The following is a 19,325-nucleotide window of genomic DNA, read 5'->3' as shown; positions in this document are numbered from 1 at the left end:
ATTTTAACACTACCTAAAATTAAGTATTGGGCCAGGCATGGTGGCTCACGCCAATAGTCCCAGTGCTTTGATAGCCCAAGGTTGGGGGATTGCTTGAGGCCAGCCTGAGCAACATAGCGAGACCTTATCTCTACGAATAAATTAAAAAATTAGCCTGGTACAGTGGTGCATGTCTATAGTCCCAACTACTCACGCAGCTGAGGCAGGAGGATCACCTGAGCCTGGGACTTTGAGGCTGCAGTGAGCTGTGATCACGCCACTGCATTCCAACATGGGGTGACAGAAATGAGACTCTATCTCTAAAAAAAATATAAAAATGTAAAAAAGCTAAGCATTAAGTAATTAATTAATATGATGACTTACGTTAGTAATTTGTAGCACATAAAAATCTGAAGAGCAAATCATAGCATAAAGTGATACATGATTATTATAAAAAATTATTTAAGTAAAATTGAAATCATTATGTACTGTGAGTTCAAGCATAGCATGACGATTAAGTGCATGGACTGTGGTTTTGAACTTCTTGGGCTTAAATCCGCATTCCATAGTTTCACAAGCTGATCATCTTGGGCAAATTGCTTAATCACTCTGCTTCAATTTCCTTATCTGTAAAAGGAAGATGTTGATATCATCCCTTCCATCATGTTATTATAAAGATTTCCATCATGTTATCATAAAGATTGATCTTAGAATAATATTTGGCACAGAGTAACTTCCATACATGCATTGATAGATAGAAACTCTGCAGTGGACATATAAAGACAGCTTGAAATTTATATGGAATTTCAATCAACATAGTATGCTATCCATTTTTCTAGTTATAAGTATCACCTTTTAAATTAAACACTTAAAATACATTTTGCTGTTTGAGTCTTTATTTTTAAGTTGCTCCTCAGATGTTCATTCAATAGAATATTTATATAAATGTTTTCAATTCCCAAAGATAAATGCGGATATTTCTTATTAGCTTGGGATAACATCTTCATTACATTCAGCCAGATTTTTGTCTATGTAAATATGTATTTTTCGTGTAATATATTTTTTATTATGGTAAAAATACAACATAAAATTTACATTTTAATCATTTTTAAGAAGAATTAAGCACACTTACATTGTTGAACAACTGTTGTCACCACCATCCATCTTCAGAACCTTTTTTATCATCCCAAATTGAAACTGTGTACTCATTAAAAAGTAAATCCTCCTCCTTCCTCCCTATGTCTGTGTATTTTTTTGTAGCACAATGGTAAATTGAGATTGTCATTGATGTGTTTGTTTTTTTTTTTTTTTTTTTTGAGACAGAGTCTTGCTCTGTTGCCCAGGCTGGAGTGCAGTGGTGCAATCTCGGCTCACTGCAACCTCTGCCTCCCGGGTTCAAGCAATTCTCCTGCCTCAGCCTCCCAAGTAGCTGGGACTACAGGTGCCCGCCACCATGCCTGGCTAATTTTTGTATAATTTTAGTAGAGACTGGGTTTCACCATGTTGGCCTGGCTGGTTTTGAACTCCTGACCTTGTGATCTGCCCGCCTCGGCCTCCCAAATTTTTGGGATTACAAGCATGAGCCACTGTGTCTGGCCGTCATTGTGTTTCAGTGTGTGGATTCTCTTATGTTTTCAGGTTGAAGAAGCTGGTTTAATCAACCATCCTCCTTGGAAACTGAAGGTCATCCAGCTATTCGAAACGCAGAGGGTGCGGCATGGGATGATGACTCTGGGGCCCAGTGGGGCTGGGAAGACCACCTGCATCCACACCTTGATGAGAGCCATGACAGGTATGGGGCAGCCAAGGTCAATGTCTGGGGTGGTCCATTTAAATAGTGGTGATACATTTGAATGCCCAAGAGGGATACACAAGCAGATACAATAATATATTTTTATAGGAGGAAATACTGCTTTATTAATTATTGGGAACATTTTAGAGATAACATATTACATTAATGAACCAGACAGAAAAAAACATTTTAGGTGACTTTATGCACTGCACTGTATGTTTTACATATGTTATGTAATTTGATTTTCACAATGATCTTGAGAGGTGGTTATTATCCCCATTTTGTATAAAAATCAAGGCTCAAATTCAAAAACACCCAAGGTCACAAAGATGGTAAGTGATAGGACTCAGAGTTAAGGTCAGGGCATGCTTAAAAAAAGCCCGGTTTTCCCAACATACCATGCCATTTCCCATTAAATACAAAATACAGCACACTATCTCCCAATAAATAGAAAATAATTCCAAACCCAACTCTTATGTTCTTATGTTCTATATGCTGAAGTCATCCCAATCCCAATCATAAATTACCTTCCTATTTGGAATCAGATTTATTTTAGTGAAGTTAAATAAATGCATTTCATTTCCAGATGTCCCTAAACCTTACATCTAAAGTCATCTAAGGATAATGGACATTACTATGTTCGTGATTATTTTTGTATTCTCTGGTTCTGATCAGACATCGATGACTCTCTTTCTAAAAATATTGGTATCCCGTAGACATTCCAAAATGTCACAGAGCCTTGGTGGTTGGAATGCAAAATATATAGCAGTGCATTGAGGTTCCAGGAGCTGACTGAAAGCCCATCCAGCAAAGAGGTACCTGGGTGGGCTTTCAGGCAGTTCCCAGAACCTCAGTGCACTGCTACTGATGCAACACTGGTACATTGTTGGTGGTTGTTGAGGATTGCCAGTATTTACTGTGGGACCCTGCAGGTGTTGGATTTGGTCTTTGTTTCCTCAGTTATTGGAGGAAGTGAATTCTGTCAGGACTCTACCAGGCAGTCCTCAGACTGAGATACAGTGTGTTCTCAGCTAACACCTACCTCTACCAAAACGGAGCACTTCAACCTGCAGGACTTATCACGTGGTTTTTCATGTATGCTATTAAGATTCTGTTTTGGGATTTTTATGTTTTTTAAATGATTTTGTTCTTCCTCTCAAATTTTTCTCAATAATATTTTTGTTGCAGTGATGAAGCTGCCTTCTGTTAACAATAAACTTTAAATGCACGTGGTACAATGACTCAAACAAAATGAGTACTAAATATTAAACAATATAGATACATTATGTATGGTATGTCTAAATTATGTAATCTGTATGGCATCACTGATTCTGGAGAAGCTCCTTGCAAAGATGAATTAATCATTAGACTATTTGCTGTTTATGAACTTGGTTTTGGTTTTAGTAGTAAACATTCATCTAACTTAAAGAACACATTGTTTCTCACTGAAAACGCTAATAATCCAAAAGATTGAGAAGATAATTGAACTTCTGCTGAAGAAGTGGAAGGCTGACGCATATTATTTGTTCCCTGATTTAGCATATATCTCATCAAGTGTCTTTAATATTCCATACTTTGAAGATCTGTCGGGTTCTGTATTAGAAGCAGGACATAGACATAGAGATAATTGTAACTCAACAGAGAATTGCTATAAGGAAGGTTGGGACAAGTATCCTGTGAGTAGATGCCAAGGAGATCAGAAAATCCTCTAAGGAATTATAGAAAGGCATACAGACCAGGTGCTACTTCATCCAAGGCTTGAGGGTTGAGTGCCAGATTGATAAAAAATGTTTTCAGCAGAAAAAAGAGCCTGTGCCAGTAGGAGGGATTGGAGAGAACATGATATACCCAAGGAAGTGCTTTGGCACTTCCGCCATGCCTGGCTAATTTTTGTATTTTTAGTAGACACGGGGTTTCACCATGTTGGCCAGGCTGGTCTCGAACTCCTGACCTCGTGATCTGCCCGCCTCGGCCCCCCAAAGTGCTGGGATTACAGGCATGAGCCACCGCGCCTGGCCCATTTTTATAATTTTATACTTTAAACCTTATTGTTCACTCTTCTGCTCATTAACCACAGTCCCTTATGCACAGAATTCCAGCCCATTGAAGAGTCAGCTTAGGGTTTGAAAGATTTGAATACATTTCTTGAATACATTTCTTGGTCACAAAAGAAAGTCCTTGATTCATGCAAAATTCATTTAGCTTATCGTTTTCAAGGTGAGCAAGAAAACATATCAGAAATCAAAGCTGATAATGGAGCAAATGAAGCATCTTCTAGGTGATACTTCAGGTACAAGATTTAATCTAGTGTAGCTTAAACCAAAGATTTTTTTTGAGCCATGAAATTTAGAGAGCTTCCAGATTATATTAGTACCTTCATAAATTCCAGCATGGTATCTTTTTTTCACCCCTAAACAATATGCAATTTTCTCTAAAGAAGATAAAAAAGTGCTTTAGTCAATAAAGTATAATGAAGCTAATTATGGTAACTTAGAATGCAGTAAGACATATTTTCAATGTAGTTCTGCAGTTTTCATATTTTGAGCACCTGCTGACAGTACACCACAAATTAGTGCAATGTTGCTTAATGATGGTTCACTTCCCATCTGAGATGTCTAAAATTTGGATTTACTTGGTATAGATTGTGGAAAACCACACCGGGAAATGAGGATGAATCCCAAAGCGATTACTGCCCCACAGATGTTTGGTCGGCTGGATGTTGCCACAAATGACTGGACTGATGGGATATTTTCTACGCTTTGGAGGAAAACATTAAGAGCAAAGAAAGGTAGAAGATAAATTACAAGGATTATTTTTGACATATACTTCTAGATAAAGTCCTTGGAGGCTATACGGAATTAGTAGAACAACTGTATTTGCCGTATCATATCTTAGCCAAGACTAAGAAATCATAAATCAGTATGATATTTGTGAATGTTGAAATAATGAAATTATTGATTACAGTATTTAAAATGCTCCCTTTTATGAAATAATATTTTCTAAAAAAATATGTCTGTATCCCTGTGATATCTTAGAATAAAATAGATGGAAAAAGCTGTTAAGGAAAATTGATGGTATTGAATAAAGTGATTTTACCTTAACTATTTTCACTGAATATTTTACCAATGTTGCTCTCATTTAAGTACAGCCTATTTTTAAAGAATTGATTTCTCTATAAAATCACAGAGAAAATGGGTTATTTGGGAGAGAAAATTGTATATAGCAAAAATGAAGTCTACATTGAACTAATAAATTATTCTGTGTAGATGGACATTGGTGTTTGGTTGTTTAAACAAACTCATTAAAGGCTAGTAGTTCAGTCTGAATAGTCCCTCACTTATGGACTTTGTAAATTGAATCCAGTGTTCTCAGAATATAAACTCGGAGGGAAGAGGTGACATCAGCTTTCTTCTCATTTGATTTCCTCACTCCTGAGTGAGTAGGCAAAGGCACAGTGAATACGATTGCAGAGAGAAAGAAGCAGGAGAAGGAGGAGATATTTGGGCTTCCTGGGTTTACCCTTCGGGCAACAGTGTCCTTCTGAAAAATGTTTAAAGTAGTACCATTGAAGTTCTCATTTAATAACACTAATATAAATTGTCGAAAGAGAAATGAAAATGCTTCATTTAAAAAAGTGCTCATATTAGAAATTGTTTTTGTTCTATTGGAAAGAAAGCAAATTTTATTTCTAATTTGTTCCAGTAATCCACTGTAAACACAGACCCAGTGACCAAATGTGACTTAAAAGAACAAGAGTTCAGAGAGTTTTTTTTCCCCTTCTTTCCACATAAAATAAAGGCAACATATGCTTTTTCTTTCAAAGTGACTCTGGTGATTAGATCACCATTTTACTTGAATTGCTAGTTGAATGAACTTGATTAGGATTTTCAAAGCATTTTATTTGAAATAGACTATCCTACAGTTGTTGCATAGCAAAGAAAATTTAGAACCACAAGGCAGGTCATGGTGTTGGTGAGTAAGAGAAGGGAGTAGTTGAGAAATCAAGAGGAATGCTACTATTAAATCAAATACCTAAATTTACAATGACGTTCTTCTTGAGCATTCTGCTGATGTCTGTCATTTTCTCTATCTCCAAGTATCTCCTCGTGTGACTGCTGTCAGGTTTCGTGCCCAGTGCTCCTCTGAAATTGCTGTAACAAGGACACCCCTGACCTCCAGTTTGTCAAATACAAATTGCCAGTTCTCAGTCTGGTACTGCCCTCAGGAGCATTTGGCACAGTTGATCGCCTGCCTTCTTGAAACCCTTCCTTCCCTGGGCTGCAGGGATTCCTCATCCTGCTAGCTCTTTTTCCACTTCTGCTTCCTTGAGAAGTCTAGAAGAAAGGGGAGCAAACACGGGAGACCATGCCAGAAGCCTAAGGGTTACAGAGCCTCGTCTTCAGCCCTCTTCTCTCTCCACACTTATCTAGAAGAAACTTACCCAGTCCCACAGCTTTAAATCCCATCTCTAAACTGGTGACTTTCACATTTTAATCTCCAGCCCTGACCTCTCTCCTGAATTCCCAACTCAGCAACTCTACGAGGATCTCTATTGGATGCCTTAGACTTAGGTGCAAACCAGAATGGGTTCCATAGCTCTGTCTTTCCCACTGCCCTCATATACCTCTCCCCTTCCTCCTCTTTTTGCCATTCAGGTTCAACTTCTTACTGTTCCTGGAACGTGATCACCTTAGTTTGGGATGCTAGAGACTGGGTGGCTTATAAACAATAGACAGTCACTTCTCATAGTTCCAGAGGCTGGAAGTCTGAGATCAGGGAGCCAGCATGGTTGGGTTCTGGGGAGGGCTTTCTTCATGGTTGCAGTCTGCTGATTTCTTACTCTACCCCATGTTGCAGAAGGGCAAGGGAGTTCTCTGAGGTCTCTTTATAAGGGCACTAATCTCGTTCACGAGGATATTTTAGGGGAACACAAACATTCAGTCCATTGTATTACACTAAGCCTGTACCTGCTTCAGGGGCTTAGCACTTTCTGTTCTTGCTGTCTGGAATATTCTACCTCTAGATCTTTACATCACTTCATTCTCTTCCTGGAATATCTTATCGACCACCTTATCTAAAACATGCCCCATGCCCTCATTCTACTTAGTTTTTTTGTATGTTAAACTTTTATTTGTTTGCTTGTCATCTCTACTCCTTAGAATGTAAGCTCTGCAAAAGCAGGACATCATCTCATTTACCACAATATCCTCAGCCCCTAGAACAGTGACATATGCAAGGTGCTCAATGAATATTTGTCCAATAAACAAACTACTTTTTGATTTAATTATGGGCCTTGACTGCTATATAAAGATCTTTGAAGATCCTTTGTAATAAAACAAGGTGATCATTTGGAGCAAAACTGTATTGAAAAATTAATGAAAATTACATCGAATATAGTACTTCTTCAAGCTATTTTAAACTTACGTGTACATGCATTGCATGTGTGTATGTATTTTTTTTCTCCCTTTGGTGGGATATTCTAGGGGAACATATCTGGATAATTCTTGATGGTCCAGTAGATGCCATCTGGATTGAAAATCTGAATTCTGTTTTGGATGATAACAAAACTCTAACCCTTGCCAATGGTGATCGGATTCCCATGGCTCCAAACTGCAAGATTGTTTTCGAGCCTCATAACATTGACAATGCTTCTCCTGCCACGGTGTCAAGAAATGGAATGGTTTTCATGAGCTCTTCTGTCCTTGACTGGAGTCCTATTCTTGAGGTATAATTGAATCCTCCTTTTGTATAATTAAAAAGGAAAACAGATCCTTTAGCAGTCTTCTAGTGTGTGTGCCAGTTTTTCTGCAGATGGCAGTGTAATTGCATTTTTATGCTAATGTTTATGGATGATACCTTGAATGCACTGGGACGTTCAAACCCTGATTGCTCCTAACATGTTTCTTCATTACTCTTCTAATCACTTTTGAACTGGGATTTCCAACCTCTGGGTTGTAGAGTAATTGCCAGGCCTGTATGAACCAGCAGTCTTGCCAAACTGTGTCTGAGGACTGAATAACTAAATTTAATTTGATCACTCTGGTGATTCATGATATTTTTGAAAGGTACACATTCCTATAAAGTTTAGGAGGACCATCTTAGAACATTAACTTGGAGTCAGTTTATTAAAATTGCATATAAGGAATTTTTATGAGATTCATTAGTTATAACGTTAGTTCCAAATTTGAACTTGGCAATAATATTTCAGATAATATCTCATCAATTCATAATCAGGAGTATTACTTTATTACCGGCAATATATCCTAGAATATATTGATGAGAATTATATTATAAATAAATGCCTTGCATACTTAGATATTTTGCTATATAAATATTATAATGTAAGGCAGAATGTTTATTAGATAAGCCACATGAAAAATCTTGTTTTACGTAGTTGGTTATATTGATTATTTTCATCACCTAAGTTTTTTGAAGATGATTTTGATTGAAAACATTTGAATTCCTAATTTAAATAAAGTAGATGTTTATTTTACATTATATCATTACATTTTCAAACTTTTATTTCTATATGGTTATATCCTAACTTTTTACTAATGTCTTTCCAGAATTGACTCAACTCTGTTGCAAAAGGCTTTAGATTTGGTATGAAGATGTGAAGAAGGAGGGAATCACATAGCAAAATGATGTTGACATAGAGTTGAATGTGTCACTAAAAATAGTTGTAAAGGTTTCAGATTTCACAATTACATTATCCATCCATTAAGAAGAATAAAAGCAGAGGGTTGCAACCCTGTCTTTGCAAAAGTAACCACTAATGACAATTCTTTAAAATACAGATGATTGGGTTACACTTCAATCTTACCAAATTAGAATCTCTGGGAGGCAACTCAGGATTGTTTTTTTTTTTATTTTAAGTGCCGCAACATTTTTTTTTTTCTCACATAGCCAGGCTTGGAAACCACAGGTACAGCAAAGTACAAGTGAAAATGTATATATGTGATTTTTCTAAAATACTTCAATTTTGAAAAGGTTTTTGAAAAATACTTTTATACAACTAGCTAAGGAATACTAGCTAATGCATGAGTTTGCTATTTATAAAATAAGCTTTTGCTATAGTCTGTCCATATTGAGACTGAATAAGACCTTTATGTTAATGCTATACCCACCTCATAATATCCTATATGTTTTAAATAATGCATTTTCTTTTTTGGAAATTGTTAGGAAAAGCAAGACTCATGAAGAATCAGATTGGAAATGTTTAGAACAGGAAAGCCAGCTCTGAGAGTTATTAGAGGGCAGAGCAATTTAAAAGTTGTGTTGCTGACAATCTGTCAGCTTCAGGGAGCCAAGCTGGTTACCTGCCTAGTGAATGTCGTCTTTCGGTTCCATCAACTCAAAAGTGCTGTGTTATGTTTTTGTCGAGGTAGAATCATGGTAAATTCATGAACTCATGAATAATTCAGAATCAACATTTTATTGCTTCTGTTCAGAGTCTCTAATTGTTTCTTGGAATATTGAGGTGAAGAATGAGCTGATCTCTTGACCTTAAGAGAACTTGCCTCATCTTAAGGAAACGCTGTGTGTTAAGTGGTATTTATGAGATGCAGTTTCTTAATACTAGGTTTCTCAAATGACTAAATTCTCTATTTTCATGAATATCCTTGATATTTTTCTACATTGTTTATTAATTAAATTAGAAGAAATAAAAAGAAACAACTAATTGTAGTAAAACTTTGTTTTCCATTAAAAAAATCTGGGGGCCAGGCACAGTGGCTCATGCCTGTAATCCCAGCACTTTAGGAGGCCAAGGCAGGCAGATTACTCGAGGCAAGGACTTTGAGACTAGCCTGGGCAATATGGCAAAACCCTGTCTTGACAAAAATTACAAAAATTAGCTGGGTGTAATGGCATGCACCTGTGGTCCCAGCTACTTGGGGGGCTGAGGCCAGAGGATCACCTGAGCCTGGGAGGCGGAGGTTGTAGTGAACCGAGATCATGCCACTGTATTCCAGCCTGAGTGACAGAGTAAGATCCTGTCTCAAAAAGAGAAAAAAAAACCTGAGTATGGATTTCCTTTGTTCATCTTTTATTCTTTACTTTTCCCCCCTGAGTTATTTCCATAGATGTGCCTTCTCATTTTCTCCCAGCATATTTTAATCAAGAGTTGAAGACTATTTCTCCATCTATGAGCATATGGATAGTGTAGTAGCTGAACATGTGGGCCCAGGCTTTCTGGGTCTGAATTCTGCCGTTGCCTCCTGCTTGCAGTAGGCTCCTGAGCAGGCTACCTACACTTCCCGGGCCTCTGTTTCCTCATGTGTAAAAGGAGGATAATAACAGTTCTTACCTTGTAGGGTTGTTTTGAAGATTAAATGAATTAATACGTGGAAGAGTTTGTAACAAAGCCAGGAAAAGAGTGTGTGGTATAATCATTAGATATTATCATTATTAACAGATACTTTTAAAATTTTTGTCCCCAAATGACCATTTTCCTAGTGTGCTAATAAGTTTCATGAATACACTTATCTGTGAACTGACAGAGTTTTCTTAAGAAACGCTCACCTCAAGAAGCAGAAATTCTTCGTCAGCTGTACACCGAGTCTTTCCCGGACTTGTATCGCTTCTGTATCCAGAACTTAGAATACAAGATGGAGGTGCTGGAGGCCTTTGTCATCACGCAGAGCATTAACATGCTCCAAGGCCTGATTCCTCTGAAGGTAAATTGCTCAACTTTCTAGAGAAATTCTCTCTTATCAACTTAGCCATGCTGCGCAGAGAGTACTATATTTTCTCTCTTATTAATGTAGCCATGCTGTACAGAGAGTACTATATTTGAAATTAGATTTGGTTAGAGCTGTTGGGGAAGGGGAATATTTCAAACATGGATCCCACATATATACATATTTTTTCATATCCCTTTAACAAAAAATACAGCTAACCATGGATTTGGAATTCAGTTGCAGGCTAACAAAGTCATGCAACAGGTATCCTAAAATTATTACTGTGTGTGTGTTTTAATTTTTATTTTTTGTGGGTACATAGTAGGTATATATATTTATGGGGTACATGAGATATTTTGATACCGTATGCTATGTGTAATAACCACATCAAGGTGAATGGGGTATCTATCACCTCGTTCTTCATTTCTTTGTCTTATGAACATTACAATTGGACTCCCTCAGTTACTCTAAAATGCACAACAAATTATTGCTGACGGCAATCACTGTGTATTTTTGCACCCATTAATCATCCCCATTTCCTCCCCCCTCCCCACTCCCCTTCTTAGCCTCTGGTAACCATCTTTCCACTCTATCTCCATGACTTCAATTGTTTTAATTTGTAGCTCCCACAAATGCATGAAAATATACCAAGTTTGTCTTCCTGCGTCTGGCTTATTTAACTTAACATAATAACCTCCAGTTCCATTCATGTTGTTCAAATGACAGGCTGTCATTCTTTTTTATGGCTGAATAGTACTCCCTTGTGTGTATGTAGCACTTTTCTTTATCCATTAATCTGTTGATGGACACTTACGTTGTCTCCAAGTCTTGACTGTGGTGAACAGTGCTGCGATAAACCCTGTTTTATTTTTTTTGGAGACAGAGTCTCGCTTTGTCGCCCAGGCTGGAGTGCAGTAGCGCGATCTCGGCTCACTGCAAGCTCCGCCTCCCGAGTTCACGCCATTCTCCTGCCTCAGCCTCCGGAGTAGCTGGGACTACAGGCACCTGCCACCACGCCCAGCTAATTTTTTTTTTTTTTTTTTTTTTTTTTGTATTTTTAGTAGAGACAGGGTTTCACCATGTTAGCCAGGATGGTCTCGATCTCCTGACCTCGTGATCCGCCCGCCTCGGCCTCCCAAAGTGCTGGGAGTACAGGCATGAGCCACCGCGCCCGGCCAACCCTATTATTTTTAAAGGCAGCTTGGTATTCCCAGAGATCAGTTCTTCATTTGTTCTCCAGTTTTATTCATCCTTTCCCTTGTTCTTGGAGGAAAACTAGTGTCTTGTTTCTATGTTTACTGTTTTCATTAAAACCCTAGAGCAATGTTTGGGTTTGAGAGTCAAGTAATTAAAAAAAAGTGTCTTTCCTTCTCAGGAGCAAGGCGGGGAGGTGAGCCGGGCTCACCTGGGGCGGCTGTTCGTGTTCGCGCTGCTGTGGAGCGCGGGGGCGGCGCTGGAGCTGGAAGGACGGCGCCGCCTGGAGCTCTGGCTGCGCTCTCGGCCCGCGGGGACGCTGGAGCTGCCGCCACCAGCGGGCCTCGGGGACACCGCCTTCGACTACTACGTGGCGCCCGACGGTGAGGACACCTGCCCGTCCAGACGGAACCCATGGGGGCCGTTCTTCCCTACATGGCCAATATTTACACTATATATATTGTTTCTAAATGAGATTTAAAATTATTGGCTGTAAGATATGAAAATGTTCGTGTGTGAAGAAAGTGAACAGTGGTTTCTTTTTAAAAAATCTACTTTGTATTTCAAATGCACATTTTCCTCTTGTTAAATATATTGTGCACTAAACTTTCAATGAATTAAGAAACATTTAAGAAACCAAATCAGATCCATTTCTGTCACTCGTTCAGTATAATCAGCAATTTATATAAAAGTCACAAAGTTTAAAGGATATTTTTGCCAAATATGTGTGTATCTATAGCTGTATATCTTTATCTCTGTATGTATATATACTTTAAGGTTATTGGTGTATGTATAAATATATAAAGTACATTTATACAAAAAATGAAGTACATATATGGGTATATAATAATGTATTAAATATTTAATATACATATGCATCGGCCTAGGATCTTTTGCCTAATGAAAAGTGTGTGAGATTAGACATTCGAAAGTGATTAATGATTTTAGATACATACTACTCTCACTCTGTTCTGTATTTTTATACATACTTCATGCTATTGAAAACTAATATATATTTTTAAAAAATTCCAAAATACTTCCTAGTATTTCCTAGGTTTACCACCTTGAAATTGTTCCTTGGGACATTTTGACTCAGCAAACACATACTTGTGTACTTAGATCTCTAATTTTAATGATCTTCATTTTATGGGGAAAATTTGGAAGGTGACCTCATAAGATTTCAAGGATGTCTGCTCATTACAGTTCGGAGTTGAATTATTAATATGGAGATGGAAATGTCCTCTGTTCACCTCAGGTACATGGACGCACTGGAACACACGTACCCAGGAATACCTGTATCCGTCTGATACCACCCCAGAGTATGGCTCTATTCTGGTGCCAAATGTTGACAATGTGAGGACTGACTTTCTAATTCAAACCATTGCTAAACAGGGCAAGGTATGACTTTTAATTTTTATTAACAGTAGCATATTTTAAAGGAAGACATGAAGCATCCTGCATTTATTTATTTATTCATTTATTTATTTAGTTATTTATTGAGACGGAGTTTCGCTCTGTCGCCCAGGCTGGAGTGCAGTGGCGTGATCTTGGCTCACTGCAAGCTCCACCTCCCGGGTTCACGCCATTCTCCTGCCTCAGCCTCCCGAGTAGCTTGGACTACAGGTATTTATTAGTGGAGACGGGGTTTCGCCATGTTAGCCAGGATGGTCTCAATCTCCTGACCTCGTGATCCGCCCCCCTCAGCCTCCCAAAGTGCTGGGATTACAGGCGTGAGCCACCGCGCCCAGCTGACATGAAGCATCCTGCATTTATTATAAAATGTTTTATGTTGCAGTTTAGAATACACGAAAATGTTACCTAACCTACTATTCCTTTATTATTCCCCACTAAAATATGAGTTGAATAGTTCTAATTCACAAGTAAGTAATTATTTCTTATGTATGAGTTGACAGAAAGTAAATTTTGACTTGCTTTTCCCCAAAGGATTCCTTCTGCTTTGATCACTGAGCTAGTTTGCTAGGGCTACTATAACCGGATACCACAGCCTAGGTGGCCTAAACAACAGCAGTTTCTTTTCTCTCTGTTCTGGAGGCTGGAAGTCCAGGATGAAGGTGTTGGCAGGCTTGGGTTCTTCAGAGGCGCCTCTCCTTGGCTGGTAGATGGCTGCCTTCTCACTGTGTCTTCCCATGGCATTTCTTTGTGTATACAAATTTCCTCTTCTGTTTTTTTTTTTTTTTTTTGAGATGGAGTCTCTGTCACCCAGGCTAGAGTGCAATAGTGTAATCTGGGCTCACTGCTGCTACCTCTGCCTTTCGAGTTCAAGCAATTCTCCTGCCTCAGCCTCCCGAGTAGCTGGGATTACAGGTGCACACCACCACACCTGGCTAATTTTTGTATTTTTAGTACAGATGGGGTTTCACCATGTTGGCCAGGCTGGTCTCAAACTCCTGACCTCAGGTGATCCGCCTACCTCAGCCTCCCAAAGTGCTGGGATTACAGGTGTGAGCTACCATGCCTGGCCACAAACTTCCTCTTCTTATAAGGACACCAGTTAGAGTGGACTAGGGCTCATTCAACAGCTTTATTTTACCTTAGTCACCTCTTTAAAGACCTTATCTCCAAATAGAATCACATTTTAAGGTACTAGGGGTTGAGGATTCAGCATATGAATTTTGGGGGGACAAATTCAGCCCATCACACTCATTTATTTCATTTCCTTTTTTTTTTTCAATTCCCTCTATTTTAGGCTGTGCTATTAATTGGTGAACAAGGAACAGCCAAAACAGTAATAATTAAAGGGTTTATGTCAAAATATGATCCTGAATGTCACATGATCAAGAGTCTGAATTTTTCTTCTGCAACCACCCCACTGATGTTCCAGGTACTGGCTCTTTGGTATGGCTCAGTAAGCCCAAGTTTGTGATAAACTTTGGAGGCTCAAATCTCTGCTATTCTGCTTCAATTGAATCTCATCTGAATTTTCATAACCATGATAAACCACCCACGTACGTCTTCCATTCTTTCAATTATTCAACTGCAATAGTTTCCCTAGTTAGAATATAACATCTTAAATTATGGAAACATTAAAAGCTTATATAAAGTGCTATAGGCCTCAATGCGGTTTAAAGTATCTATGTAGAAAATATTGTGAACATGCAAAATCCAAAACTGAAAGAAAATCATTTATTCCCCACCTAAACCTACTTCCTTTCCCAAGAGTCTGCTTGCCTGAAGGTGTTCCTAATACTCTTTTAGGCTGGGCACTTTGAAATCATCTTTAATGCGTCCCTCTTGCTCAGGTCTCAAAGGCTGTTAGAGTACCAAAAGAAATGCATTTCACGTCTATTTCTTTATCTTCATGCTCCCTGTTTACCTCTAGGTAATCCACTTCTGCATGGTTGCATACCAGGTTATTGGCATGGAAGAATCCCCAGCTATGATTGGTTCAAGTTGAATTCTCTTTCAGTCTAGCTTTTATACCTTCCAATCCTTATTTCCTAAAATGCCACTTTAATCTTCTTGTTCCCTGACTTCACATTCCACCCTGACTCCCATGCTCAATTGCAACAAGGTATAAAATCTTAGACCCTTAGATGTGAAATATTTTACTCTATGTATCACAGAAGTGTGAGAGAAAAAAAACCCCTCAAGTTTGCATTGTTTATTTTTTTTTCCCAATGAAACCACCAGGAATGACCTAGATTTGCAGTGGCTTAAATGGTTCTTTTTCTCCTGGTCCTAAATTGTACAAGACCTTATTGAAACTGAGGAGGAAATCCTAAATGTCAGTACATGCTTCAGTGATTTGCAAATTATCTCTCATATTTTTATTAGAACATTAATATATCACCAGAAGATACATGTCATAAATTGCAAATGGAAGGGAAATTTTTAGGGGAATGCAAATCCAAAGAACTTTGCTTTTAATGAACTTTGTTGTTCTTTAGCTGTTGGAATGAAAATATCAGAGCAATGAAACTTGTTGAAGGCATGGTTAAATCACGACTTTTTATCACTTAATTTAATTGGTGACAGTGGAGTGCCAGTACACTAAGGTCATTGATTCAACTTCTAAATAAGACTGTCAACTTGATTATACTCTTCTGGAGGAGACGGAATTTCCAGTATGGGCTATCTTTCTATCAAATAAATACCATTCATATAGTGTCTGGGTGGGCAGATCTGGATGGATGGTCAACCCCAAATTGCAGTGACTTAGCAGTGGCATTTTCGTGTTTGGGAAAGGACACATTTAATTATCCTAGGCTGGCAAGATGCTAACATTATATGTGTTCCTTTAATACCATTTTACAATTAAAGAGCTTTTGTTAATTTTACCTTAGGAGGACATTCTCTTTAAAGGTTATAATTAAAACATTATTTGAGGATAAAGGTTTTAAAAAAATCAGGTCAGAGTGTGATAGTTTTTCATTATGTGGGGTGATTTTCTAATGATCCACACTTCATGAGACTGTATCAACTCTTTAGGCCTACAATGTAGTTCTGACTGTAACTATGGCAGAGCTAATGCAGACTTCAGAAGTTAAGGGCTGAGTCCCCACAAGACTGCCCTCACTCAGGCACCAGCCACAAGCTCAGGAATTCTCAAGAGACCCATACCTCTGACCAAGTGGCTACAAATTAGGCCATTCCCTTAGCCCTCTCAGTTTCCGTAATTCACTAGAATGACTTACAGAACTCAGAGAAATGCTGTGCTTATCATTACAGCTTTCTTACAAAGATACAAATAAGTGTCAGTCAAAAGAAAAAGAGGGCAAGGTTTGGGAGGGACTCAAATGCAAACCTTTCCTGTCCTCAGGATGTGCTACCTTCCAGGCATATCATGTTTATCACCAACCTGGACACTCACCTGAGCCTTGGTGTCCTGGGTTTTTATTGGGGTTTTATTACATAGGCATACTTGATTACATCATTGGCCATAGGACAAGACTCAGATCTTTTTATTTTTTTTGAAACGGAGCCTCGCTCTGTCACCAGGCTAGAGTGCAGTGGCATGATCTTGGCTCACTGCAACCTCCACCTCCTGGGTTCAAGTGATTCTCCTGCCCCAGCCTCCTTAGTAGCTGGGACTATAGGCATGGGCTACCACACCCCGCTAATTTTTGTATTTTTAGTAGAGATGGGATTTCACCATGATGGCCAGGATGGTCTCGATCTCTTGACCTCATGATCTGCCCGCCTGGGCCTCTCAAAGTGCTGGGATTACAGGCGTGGGTCACTGCGCCCAGCCAAGATCTTTAAGACTGATCTCAAATCTCCATCAGTTCCCCTCCCAGGTCAACTGATATCATGTGACTTAAAACTTCAACCTTCTCGTCACATGGTTGGTGATGAGTGGTTGGCATGAGTGCTATGAGGGGCCCATGTGAAGAACAGGGTCCTTTCTATCACTCAGGAAATTTCCAGGGTTTAAAGACTCCCTCCCAGGAGCCAGGAACAAAGGCCAGTACAATCTTTTATTATACAACAAGGCCTTGTCACTGCGTTTTTGTTACCAACTCTGTGACATTTATCTCTGCCAGGTATTAAAGATCTGTGGCTTCTGTCTCTTTAACATGAAATATTTACTCATTTCCTGGAAAAAGCCATATGTTAGCTAGAAAACCTGTTGTTTGATATACAAATTCATAAACCATATAATAAATTTCTAGAAGTGGTACCATATTCAAATATAATAAATAGAAGAAGAATGAAGTATTCTTTAGGCTCCCATTATCTGACACACATGGCTTTAGCCAGATTCCCCACTGTTCTTCAGTGTTAAGGTGGAGTTAACACGTCACTATTTCTTTTTTCTGTTCAGAAGCATCACAGGATCATCCACTCTGTTTAGTGCCAGAGACTGTGGAGCATCAGGGCTTTCTATTAAGCAAGACTCATTAGTTTTAGAAAGCTTTCAATTAGCCGAACTGTTGTAATTAACTTTCTCACTGTAATTTTCAGTCATTCATGCTAAACAGGGCTGATGGAGCAGAGCATTTGTCTCTGCGTCTCCCACGTATCTGGATCCCAACCAAACTGAAATTGTAGATGAGAAAATAGATACTGTCCATTTCTCAGCTGTTACCGTGATGGCACACTGTCCAATGAAGGGCACATGTCTGTTACTTGACAGGTTGTTTCCATCGTGATGTAACTTTCACATCTTTCATCAGTAGAGAGGACTGTCACTTTTTGCCTCAGACAATCCAGGTTACTTTCATTGTCTCAGATTAATAATTAATAGCATCCTTTGCCACTATCAAAAGTTTGGACAAAAATTATACAGTCCACTCCACTTTTTGGCTAAGGGAATTTAGTCAGTTTTTAAAGAAAGTTTCCTCATTTTTCCCCCAAACTAATATTGTTTTAATTTTTTTTATTTTTGAAAGTAATTCATACATAGAAGTAGAAATTTAAGCAATACAAAAAAGGTGAAAAGAAGAAAGCAAAAATTAAGATAATTTCTGGAAAGATTTCTAAAAATAATTATAAAGTGTTTTGAATACAGCCACTATCTTACAAATGGTTGCATAGCAATAGGTTTTATTTAAAAAAAAATAAAACTCCTAGAGACTGGAAGGAAATTCCACAGTTTTTTTTTGGACCCAGAACCACTTTTCCAAATGACATCTTGTGTAGTAGATTAATCTATAAAATAAGTAACCATGGATTTGCTGTGGTGGAATTGGAGCTGGGGTCCTGAAGCACATTCCAGCCTCATCTTTTCTTCCTGCAAGGGATCCCTGTGTTTGCAGAAAATCCTTTTGGCTCCTCAGAGCATAGTTTGAAGACTAGTTTCCTAAGAGATAATATGTGAAAGTATATTTGTATCATAAAGCTCTCTTAAAATATCAGGTTTTACGGTTAAGACTGATGTGCTCGGGTGGAAGGAGATTCAAGCATTGTCTGAATTCACTTAGTTGGTGGCAGAACCTAAGCTGGAAACCGGGGTCCATGTGCTCTGCTGTGCCATGCACCCACATGCTTCCTTCCAATGACCTTTCTTTATCTATGTTAATATCTAAAGAGCTGGTTTATCACTTAGTGCACTTGTTTTATTTTTAGCTTCCAGTATGCATTATTGTATTTTCATGTGATTTTTGACATATTTTACTTTTTACAATGTACTATTGAGCATTTTAAACTTTCCTAATGTAAGACTATTTTCGTTTGGTTTAGTGAATTACAATAAAATGGGAAGATGTTATTAGGCAGTAGATTTCTTAATAAAAAGCATAACTCTCCATTTTTATGTTTTAGCTAATAGCACATATATGAAAACCTAAAATTAAGTATATTTTATATTTCTATTTAATTGTATGTAACATGCATGAAAAATGATTTAGGTGCTAGCATATAGAGCTACACATAGAAATAATAAAATAGCTTTACATTTTATACTACATTAAGCTCATGAATTGCTTTCATATATATTATATCATTAATGCATAATACTCTAGCAAGCTCAAGAATTGCTTTCATATATATTATATCATTAATGCATAATGCATATATGCATATTCATATGCATATTTATGTATGTACACATGATTTACATATCTATACACATTCTCATTTCTGGGTTGTATAATACCCAGAAATATTAAGTGGCTTACATGAAATCATAGAGTTGATAAATGTGAGAAGCAGTAGTTTAGTTCGTTTTTCCTGACTTTCAGCCTAGTCAGAGCTGTTATGTAAGGCCTTGCAGGTTG

General features: G+C 38.1%; 1 protein-coding gene across 1 annotated transcript in view; it reads left to right on the top strand.

The window, feature by feature from the left end:
* DNAH5 (dynein axonemal heavy chain 5) overlaps positions 1-19,325 on the top strand; it is a 328,461-nt gene that overhangs the window by 191,933 nt on the left and 117,203 nt on the right. The window contains exons 41-47 of the mRNA XM_063664667.1: positions 1,618-1,771; positions 4,413-4,559; positions 7,255-7,496; positions 10,273-10,449; positions 11,828-12,029; positions 12,902-13,044; positions 14,354-14,488. Of these exons, the coding sequence (XP_063520737.1) occupies positions 1,618-1,771; positions 4,413-4,559; positions 7,255-7,496; positions 10,273-10,449; positions 11,828-12,029; positions 12,902-13,044; positions 14,354-14,488 (1,200 nt within the window). The remainder of the gene's footprint in view (positions 1-1,617; positions 1,772-4,412; positions 4,560-7,254; positions 7,497-10,272; positions 10,450-11,827; positions 12,030-12,901; positions 13,045-14,353; positions 14,489-19,325) is intronic.

The sequence above is a fragment of the Pongo pygmaeus genome, chromosome 4 (assembly GCF_028885625.2).
Source record: "Pongo pygmaeus isolate AG05252 chromosome 4, NHGRI_mPonPyg2-v2.0_pri, whole genome shotgun sequence".
Taxonomy (NCBI): Eukaryota; Metazoa; Chordata; class Mammalia; order Primates; family Hominidae; genus Pongo; species Pongo pygmaeus.
Note: the sequence above shows the minus strand (reverse complement) of the source record. Positions and strands in the feature narration are given on the sequence as shown.